At 44.7% G+C, this 9691-nt stretch overlaps 1 protein-coding gene across 8 annotated transcripts in view; it reads right to left on the bottom strand.

Annotated features, from left to right (window-relative positions):
* Positions 1 to 522: 522 nt before the first annotated feature.
* ptpn13 (protein tyrosine phosphatase non-receptor type 13) overlaps positions 523 to 9691 on the bottom strand; it is a 43171-nt gene continuing 34002 nt past the window's right edge. For 6 of the 8 annotated variants that reach the window (XM_088281875.1, XM_088281874.1, XM_088281876.1 and 3 more), the window contains 23 exons: positions 9411 to 9504; positions 9167 to 9252; positions 8881 to 9055; positions 8334 to 8548; positions 8158 to 8256; positions 7481 to 7929; positions 7167 to 7299; positions 6394 to 6549; positions 6031 to 6202; positions 5739 to 5949; positions 5587 to 5669; positions 4618 to 4679; positions 4391 to 4546; positions 4129 to 4315; positions 3234 to 3421; positions 3103 to 3158; positions 2899 to 3002; positions 2639 to 2787; positions 2473 to 2563; positions 1729 to 2066; positions 1449 to 1664; positions 1117 to 1179; positions 523 to 1035 (listed from right to left, as the gene is read on the bottom strand). In XM_088281875.1, the coding sequence (XP_088138001.1) occupies positions 958 to 1035; positions 1117 to 1179; positions 1449 to 1664; positions 1729 to 2066; positions 2473 to 2563; positions 2639 to 2787; positions 2899 to 3002; positions 3103 to 3158; positions 3234 to 3421; positions 4129 to 4315; positions 4391 to 4546; positions 4618 to 4679; positions 5587 to 5669; positions 5739 to 5949; positions 6031 to 6202; positions 6394 to 6549; positions 7167 to 7299; positions 7481 to 7929; positions 8158 to 8256; positions 8334 to 8548; positions 8881 to 9055; positions 9167 to 9252; positions 9411 to 9504 (3561 nt within the window). In that variant the 3' untranslated portion in view covers positions 523 to 957. The remainder of the gene's footprint in view (positions 1036 to 1116; positions 1180 to 1448; positions 1665 to 1728; positions 2067 to 2472; positions 2564 to 2638; positions 2788 to 2898; positions 3003 to 3102; positions 3159 to 3233; positions 3422 to 4128; positions 4316 to 4390; positions 4547 to 4617; positions 4680 to 5586; positions 5670 to 5738; positions 5950 to 6030; positions 6203 to 6393; positions 6550 to 7166; positions 7300 to 7480; positions 7930 to 8157; positions 8257 to 8333; positions 8549 to 8880; positions 9056 to 9166; positions 9253 to 9410; positions 9505 to 9691) is intronic. The other 2 variants (XM_088281879.1, XM_088281877.1) reach the window with 1 other exon arrangement.

Below are 9691 nucleotides of genomic sequence, written 5' to 3'. Positions count from 1 at the left end.
TTTATCATTTGAATCATTTTTTTTACAAGTCTGTTTTCATTATCTTTTATTTACCAGCAGTTGGGAAAGATGCATTGAATTTAATTCTGAAAGACTAGTCAAGTTACAAATATGACCTATTCCTAATAAAGAAAAAAACACTAATTGATAAAAATAGCTGTTTTGTTAATTTTGCCTTTATTTCGGTCAGCATTTTTACCGACAATAAATTCATACAAGAGTTAAAATATAAACTCATTGAAAGAAAAATGAGTAAAAGAATGAACAGAATATAAAACCCTTTATTATATAATTTTTTCAAATAATTTTAGTAGCATTGTTTGATTCCGTACTATGCATCATCTCGATACCTGATTGGAAGACCTCATGGTGTTTTTTTTTAAGGTTACACCACCACTCTGGGGCCTAAAAGTAAGGAAAAGTGTTCAAAATGCTTGCTGGGATGGAAAATGTGCCTTGATGTACATTTACATTGCAAGTGCTAGAAAAAAATGGACTCAAAACAAAAATAAGGCACACAAATTAAAATGTATCCAGTTTAATTTTCAGCAGAGGAATATGTACACATTTAAGTTCATTTATCTTCAGGCAGCGAGCGAAGCAAATACTGACATAGTATTCTGTCAAGGCGAGTTCCAGCATCAATAAACATACAAACGCAATTTCTCACAATTTTGTTCCACATACATACAATATGATGTCATCGGTCCACGTGTGTAATCATTTTGTCTGGAAAATAAAACACTAGTGTCTCTTCTTGGTCGATATAAGAAATACAATCAGCAGTTCTCAGGGGTAGCAGCCAAAAGGAAGAGAACTAATAATAATAAAGCAAACGTACAATAAAAATTTACATTTCTTTAAGAAGGGTGGACACTCGAGGTGGAGTGGAATGAATATTGACGGTATTTTAAAAATAGGTTTCATGATTTGGCCTTTTCTGCTGGTGTCCACGGACTAACCTGAGATGTTCTTCTCATCTTGAAGGCATTCCAGGACGTAGTGGATCACTCTGTAGCAGAAGATATACTGGTCCTGGAAGCACATAACAAAGACATGCATTGAAGAAGGCATGGAATCGGTCACGCTTCAAAGTAATTCTTCCGTCAAGAGCACCTCTGTCTGGACCATTCCCTTTCGCTGAAGTCTCATGTTCCGTACCACATCAGAAATGTCAAACTGAGAAGAAAAACGACATCACCATCAACATTATTCTTATGTAAAAACAAAACCCAAAAAAATGCTGCATTTTTGCCCCCCCCCCCCCCTCCGTGTGTGGCGTGACCGAGTTGACGGGTCGATGAAATGACTTTGGCCTTAGAAATCAGAACCCAAACACAAGTGGAATGACGTTCTCCATGCATGAAAACGTTTTGAGGCACGTGAGGACCATTTTCAGAATGTAACCAACATCCTGCACTGTACGTCTGCCCTCAAGTCCAACTCACGTCGGCGTCTTTGCTGATGAGACCGAGGACCACGTCGATGCAAATCAGCGTTCCGGAGCGTCCGATGCCAGCGCTGCAGTGAGTGATGATGGGCCCCGAGCGGTGCACGTGCCTCATGTAGGAGATGAACGTGAGCAGCTGCTCGGGCTGAGATGGCGTCCCGTGGTCGGGCCAGCCAGTGTAGTTCAGGTGCGTCACCAGCTGCGTTTCATCCGTCTGGATGACAAAATTCATCAAATGATGATGCTTCTTTTTACACCGGCATGTTTCACGTCCTCACCGTGACGTCTTTGACCTCCATGAGTCGGATGACAAAGTGGTCCAGGTATTGGTCTTTGACCAACTTGACCTGGAGGCGCTCGTCCACCATCTCCGTGGTGCCCGGCGAGTCGGGCCAGTACCGTTGGCACTTGACCTTGCCGCCCTCAATTTCTTGAGTCATCATGGCGACCACGTTGGATTTTTGCTCCCACACCATCTGCCAGAAGTCGCCCATAGTGGTGGGCAAGGGTCCCTGGCAGGCGATGTATGCAAAGTTCTCGTCCTTCACGGCCATCTTGATGTGGTTGGCGTTGATGTAACCGCCATTGGTGCCGAGCACCACTCGCGTGGAGTCGACTGCAAGGAAACAGATTTGGGAAATGCACTTCAAGTACAGTTTGCACTCCATACAATTGAAAAAAAGTTGCAAGTAAAGTCTTCATGCAAAATAGATAAGCCATCATGCATGAAATGCTGTGGGGACAACTGTCAATAACTCTTTTCAATATATCAGCATATTTTAATGTCTTCAATTCGGCTCAAGTTTCAATGTGCAATAGACTTTTTATGCATATCAACATGTTTCAGACATATCAGGTGCATTATAATTCGTAACTATGTAATTTCATGACAGTTAATATTGCTTCAATGTATCCTTTAATGTCCAAAAATGGTGAAGACCTCATGAATCGTTACTTCCTTAACACTTCAAATGGATGTTAATTGTGGTGTCTCCCTCCCCTACCCGTTTGTGTTAACTCACAAGGCACAATATTCTTGTAGCGGTTCTTCCTCTTGTTCTCCTTCGTCTGGCCAACCAAACAGTCGTCCAGAGGTTGAAGATTTTGAAGGTTCTACAAGCCAGAGTCGCCAGCATGAGGCAAGGAATCACAGAAGCTACTCAGGTGAGATTAACGCGGGGGTCTCACCTCAAATTCCTGCTGGGGGACTTTCTGGTCCAGAAGCCCCTTCATCATGCGCACGACGCCGTTGAGCTTGGAAGCCGTGTACTGGCCGTCGGGGACCACCTCCACCAGTGGCAAGGAGGTCAGCTCGTCCTCAGTGATGATCGGCCCAACTGCGTTTGTTAAAGCACAACAAAACACACGATACCAGAGAAGTTTGTCTTACTTACTTTCATAAGAAAATGTCTTCATCATAAATACAATTCAACAGTATAAGAATTCACCTTTTCTGAATTTGGAATTGAGGTTGTCAACGGCCAGCTCATCACTTCCCCACGTGATGACGTCATCGTCATCTTCTGGCTGGCCAGCGCTCATTTGCAGATAACTGCCCATTTAAAAATGACAAACGGGATGTTACAAACAAACAACCCCCCAATCTAAAATCTTTAGCTGTTCCCACCCACTTGCCAAGAGCCAAATCTTACTTTTCATTGCTGGGGGCGTCCACACTCTCTTCCAGCCATTCCACTTTACGGGAACTCTGCGGAGTTAAAGGACAACCAGTTGAAACGGGATCTAAATTTTTTCTCTTTAGCGTGTGGGCCAAGATAAGGACCTCGGGCGAGTCTTTGGGTAATGAGGAGCCGTCGTAGTCTGTATCTTCAGAGGGCTCGGCACTGTGCTCCCTTTTGGGATGGGGCGGATCGTCATCATAGTCGGTCGGCGGTAATGGCGGACAGCCGGATTTGAGTACGTTATGGGGACTACGCAACCTCATCTTCAACCTGCTGTCCTCACCGAGATCTGAAAACAACGTCGACTATTACAAACCATGATAGTTTCCAACACGGTGCAACTCGGTAAACATTCTAAACTTCAAATAGTGAAAGCAAGTCAGATGAAGATGGATACATTTAGAATTCATATAAGAATGAGCCACCTGAGTGAGTTGGACTGACACTCAGGAAGATGGGGACACAAAAGAGCGGCAACTGCAGGTCAATTGATGTGAAACCGCCTCAGTCAAAGCTGAACTTTGACTTTGTGAAGGCAAAACCATTCAATATGATGTTGCCTGATGTCAACTTTGCAAATGAAGACAGACCTGAACGCAGCAAGACTTTGTAAATGAAGACTACAAACAAGACTGGAGTTGCTGAGGACAAAAGGGAAGATTGAAAGCTACAAGTGGAGGTGACTGACATCCAATGTCGGCAGAGAGGAAAATCACATTTTTCAAATCCTTGCAAATTAAAGGCCAAGTCTGAACTTCAATACCAAATCAAGACTTTTTGAAGGCAAATGAACTAAACATTCGCCTGATCTTAATTGCCTTACTAAAGAAAAATCTTGAGGGCAACAGGACTACCAAAAAGCGTACCGAGACCAACAAACAAGCACTAAGTGAAAGAATGTTTGCGCAATCTCAACTTCAGCCAAGGCCTGATCTCAACGGTCACCAAAGACAAACCGGAAGGGAGCAAGATGGACGGCAGCAAGTTGAGGTTCACCTCGCAGGGGTACGCTGGTACCTGCGTTTCCATTGTATTTATCCGTGTTGATGGGCAGATAGGCCAAGTAGGTGTTGGGGTTCTGGTCAGGAGGCCTGGACACCATGAGGCGAACCAGGCCTTTCGCTTTGCGAATGGTGGTGACAGCTTTGGTGTGCGAGACGCCCGTCATTGGGTCCTCGTTCACCTGCCGACACAAACAAGACACCTCAGACAAAGGCTCGTTTCCGTCGTGCTCCAAAGGAATGTTTGAAAGGCTCACTTTCAGCAGCCTGTCGCCCACTTGCAACTTCCCCGAGGCCTCGGAGATGCCGCCCGCTGTGATGGACTTTACGAAGATACCTCGCTCACCTCCGATCACGGAGAAACCCAGACCTCCCAAGTGCGGCTTGTCCAGCTCCAGCTTGATCACCTCTTCCTGTATGTTCAAACATGTTAACAAAGCCGCGCTGCACATCGCAAACCAAAGAACATTTCGAGTCAGCCTACCTCTAAAGAAGACAGCACGGTGAAAAACTCAGTCTCCATTGGATCCTCGGCGCTACGGAACCCTTGAATGAGAAACAGCAGTCGCTAATACTTTTATAGATTTTTTGGGGGTAACACATTCCAAAAGAAGGTTCACTCACAATAAAGGTTAATAGTCACACAAGAACATCCTTGCGTGTGCGTGAAGTCATGCGAGTTGCAGTGATGGCATTTTGCTAATGTTAGCTCCTAATGATTTGTGGACGCTAGCTGCAGACTGCCTCAGCTGAAAATGCGACTTGATAGCTCGCACAACTGTGAACTCTCCCAACAAAGACTGGCTGGAAAATAACAAAAATGAGCTCCTGCTGACAACGTTGGCTACTGACACGATCCGTAGTAACCTTCAAACAACAATAGGTGTTAAAATTACATTACTCGCTGCTGACTGGCTTATTACGACACGTAATGTTTAATTGACGAATCGTTTTACGTAATCTCATCTGCTATTTAGTTGCTGGCAAGGGTAACAGTAGAACACAATCCAACTTCCTTAAGATTGCGCATTTCACAACAGCTGGAGCTGTAACAAAGCGCTTTCCATATGGTGTCATCGAAATTAGCACATAAATTAAAAGGCAAAAAAAAGATATGAGAAGAAGAGCGACATTTGACGGAGCTAGTTGCAGAAAACCTCGGCTGTCCACACCATCCATTAGCTAGCTAGCTGTCGACTGGCGAATTGCTATACACAGCCACTTTAACTTTTAGAGGTTGTGATTTTTGTTTAGGTGTTTAACACGCAATATCCGATAATGTTACACACTTGCGCGTTCGGTGCCAGCAACCTCAGTTTCTAACATTAGCGGCAAGCTATCTGCTAATTGGCTAATTGAGTTGTTCTAATAGCGTTTGTAAGCCTTCTAATGTTTTATTTTTGTGTTACATCATTTATCCATTTACAAGTGGGCTGAATAATTTGATACAAACCATTGATGCCAGATGATATCTTTGAGCTCATGTTGTTATTAACAGAAGACATCATTTTCCCAGGATACACAGGTTTGCCATCCCTTTAAGTGAGAGAGACAAATTTGTAACTGCGAAACACATTGTTATTCTTCAATGGGTACGTTAGCTACCTCGTGGCTTTAAGAGTCAAGTCGCCACAAGAAAGTTCCAACAGTCTGGTGTTCTCACTGAGGGTGAGTTCCTGAGCGGGAGCACCATTAATGTAATGGATGGTGTCTAGTGGTCGCAGGCTGCCTTCATCAAAGGCCGCCGATCCTGTCAGGATGTCTTTCACAAAGACAAGACCGTAAGCGCTATCCCGACCGCCGTCCAACACCAGACCTGCAGGGGGGGACCAGGAATCGACTCTTACTGGCAACCATTTTACTTCATCTACCGGATTTACATCGCAGACCCTCTTACCGAGGGGTTTGTGGATGTCTCTAAAGCAGATGTCGGGCAGGAGGTGGGCATCGATGTAAGGTTTTGGGCTATCCAACACCCTGCCCACCACCAAGTCCACCAGCCGAGGCTCTGCACGCACAAGTTCCACCACCTCGGTGTGGCCCATGTTGCTCACGTCTGTCTGGTTCACCTGTGCCACCAAAAAAAAAAAAAAAAAAAAAAAAAAAGCCACGCAAGATGAGAACAGTGAAGTTTGATATTTTCACATTCATAACTCAAATCAACTTTCCCAAATGAATGGAAATGCTATTAATTCGTTCCAGCCACAAGACATTTTAAATGAAAAAAAAAAAAAGAATAATATTAGGACTGACTGCGTACCTTGAGCATTCTGTCCCCGGGCCTGAGGCGCCCATCGCTTTTGGCGGGATCCTGAACAATGTCATGGATGTAACAACCGTGATCACCGCCTTTGGTCAGCGTAAAGCCAAGGCTGCCCTTTACAGACTTGATGAGTGAGACCTTCAGTTCCACTTCCTGTCAACAACAGATGAAACCTTAAAACATCCATCCAAGGGCAACATCTATAAAATGCAGTTAGGTGACAGTTTCGCGCTGCCAAGACCTTCCTGCTTCCTCTTATTTGAATGTATTTAATTTTCCAACCAGGGAAGGAAAGAACAGTTTCTCATTTGTAATACACACAATAAAAGTGCTTGTTTGTGAGCAAGCCATTCTGCACGTTCAGGTCACCCAGTAACATGACCCCCACCCCCACATTAAGAATATCAGCTAGGCTGGGTAAAGTTTCAGAACCACTTTGAAGTGCTGGCCTGAGTTTGGCATGTACGGTGAAATAAGCCATTCATTCGCAGTCAGGGGGTGGAGGGCTGAATCACGACATTAAAGCCAAAAAGAAAGCACAGCTGAATTGAGTTGGACATTTTTCTTCGGGTATTTTGACAATCAGGTCACAGACATGCTATTAAGAATACTGGAGGATGTTTTGAAATGAAAGGAAAACAAAAACTTTTTTCAGGTATCTTGATACTCTGAATAGTTTGACTTTATGTCAGTTTTATTTCAGATTAATTAAGAAAGGCCTCTAGTGTGCAAGCATCACTAGAACTGTATTAATAAAATGCAGACCTTACCGGGACAAGTTCATCCATCTCTGAACCATTTGTGGGCACTGAGAGGTTTAAAGGCATAGGCAGAGGGGGAGGAAGCGGATCTGGACTTGGAGCTGAATGTGAGGACGGCAGGTGGTGAGAGGACTCAGGATTCCTGCCAAACACAAAATGTTTCTAAATTTCATGTGCCTGCTAGTGAACACTTGGATTCTACCAAACTGCGGCGGAAACGGAATTCAGTAAGTCATAGAAATAAGATTATAAGATGACATCAGTAATGGAAACACATTTTTCAAATATATATATAAATATAGAAGTGAAATAAGTGTGGTTACCTTTTGCTTTGTTCCAGTCTGGTCATGGCCATTTGTGGTGAGTAGAAAGCGGACTGAACGCTGGTGTCCAGCTGAAGTCCCAGGCTGCCGTCGCTCGGGGTCTGGTAGACGCTGCGGTCCCACGTCTCCTCGCTGGGCTCCAAGGCGCTGGGGCTAAACGCTTCCTCGACCTCCTCGTCGCCATCCGTGCTGTCGCTGTAGCTGTTGCGTCGGCCAGGGCTCTTGACTTGCAGCCTGTCCAGAATGTCCTCCACACTGTTGGGGGTGCGAAGACGCGGCGTCTCCTTCAAGTCCTCGGCGCTCCCACTAGATTTGAGCCGCAGCCTCTCCAGGGCCTCTTCCACGCTGCTCTGACTCCTCTTGTCATCCTGTGGAGTGCCAAATTTGCTCCTGGCCAGATCAGGCACGGCTGGGGTGATGAGCTCTTTACGAGGTGATGGGTTGGGTGTCTGAGAAGAAACACAAATGGGGTGTTAATTGCAGTTTGTTAGTTATTTAACGAGATTATACAAAGAACACATGGGGAGATGAGAAAAGGAAGGAAAATGCTTTTCTTTCCCCTAACGCAAAAGAGCATTATCACGCACAGCACATGAATTCACCTTTCCATGCTAATTTTTTTTCGGGGGGGTGGGATTTTGTTTAAATGATCAAATCATTAAAAAGAACTTTCTCACCAAAGCTGAGTTGTCCATCTCTGGAAGAACTCCTCGTTCCGGTCTACAGAGGTGCAGCATTACTTCTTGTCCTGTCCCTCGCAAGGCTGATATCACTTCCTAAACCCAAAACAGACGCACACACAATTGTGATTTTATTTTTCAGTTTGAAAGACCAAGGAGAATAGTCGTCATACATGCTGCGAGAGTCCCTTGAGAGGAGTTTCATTGACACGCATGATGACATCGCCGACGTTGATGCGGCCGCTCTCGGCAGCCGGCTGACCGGGAAACAGCTTCTTCACGCGCACCATACTGGAGCCCGGAGCCTCGTCCGGGATGTACTCCTCCCGACTGAAGCTGAAGCCCAGTCCTGAGGCGTTCTTCACCAGGCGCACCTCAAATACATTGTCTGGCATAGCAATAGTGGAAAAAAAAAAATAAATAAATAAAATTATATTATATATATACACACACATATATATATATATATATATATATATTAATTCAATTACTCTTTCAGTGCCTTTGGAATTTTTCGTTACTTTGTTTACCTGGTGTATATCAGAATCACTATGTCGATAATCAATATGTGATTTAACCCTCGGTCTGGTTATTAGTGACTATTATTATTATTGCTGCTGCTATGGGAGACGTCTGCAGTATTCAAATCCAAACAAACAGACCGAGTTTTATCTTAAGGCTCCATTTTATTCATGTGTGTGTGCATCATTGTTGCCTTACCTGGCGTTAAAAAGTTGTACTCCGGCTCGTCTTTGCGCTGCCGTGGCGTCGCTTTACTCTTGTTAGGCTCTCGAAGGCTGCTGTTGCTCGAGTGCATCGGTGTGCACTGAGGAGTTACCGGAGCGTGGATCCTATCCGTGGGTGGGTGACCCCTCTCCAGCAACAAATTCACCGTCTGATAAGATGGAGAGAATGATAGACACTTTTTTCATTGCAAGAAGTAAATTAAAATGGAGGCGAGCACTTGTCACCAGCCAGCTGAATGCCAACCAGTATGGTCACTCACATGTCCAGTGTCTCTGAGAGCGTCGACAGCTTGCTGGTGAGAGGCGCCCTCGAGTGACTTTCCGTTGACGGCTACCACGCGGTCCCCTGAGAAATCAAAAATAAGGCACTGGGAGAAAATGCAAACTCCACACAGGAAGGCCGGCGCTGGAGACGAACCCGGTACCTCTGCACTGTGAGGCCACCGAGATAACCGGTAGTCCCCTGTGCCACCCTAATTTGAATTATTTGTGACAAACTCTGACCTCTATGTATTCTTCCATCAAGCTCTGCAGCTCCTTTGGGAATGATGGCCTTCACATAGATACCACCATGCTGAATAGTCGTGTTCACTCCCCCCTATAGAAGGAAATGATAGCATAGTTAAGACCAAGTCTAACAGAGACACTGGCGATATTTTTGGGGATTGATGGGTGTGTGGAAATGTATTCATCTGGAAGTACTAAAATGACATCATTAAACCATAGGACGGATTTAATACAAAACGAAAAAATGGCATGCAAGATTCATTAATCAAAAGTGAACT

Source organism: Idiotropiscis lumnitzeri, chromosome 18 (genome assembly GCF_059441095.1).
Source record: "Idiotropiscis lumnitzeri isolate Australia: NSW breed Sydney's pygmy pipehorse chromosome 18, RoL_Ilum_1.0, whole genome shotgun sequence".
Classification (NCBI taxonomy): domain Eukaryota; kingdom Metazoa; phylum Chordata; class Actinopteri; order Syngnathiformes; family Syngnathidae; genus Idiotropiscis; species Idiotropiscis lumnitzeri.
Note: the sequence above shows the minus strand (reverse complement) of the source record. Positions and strands in the feature narration are given on the sequence as shown.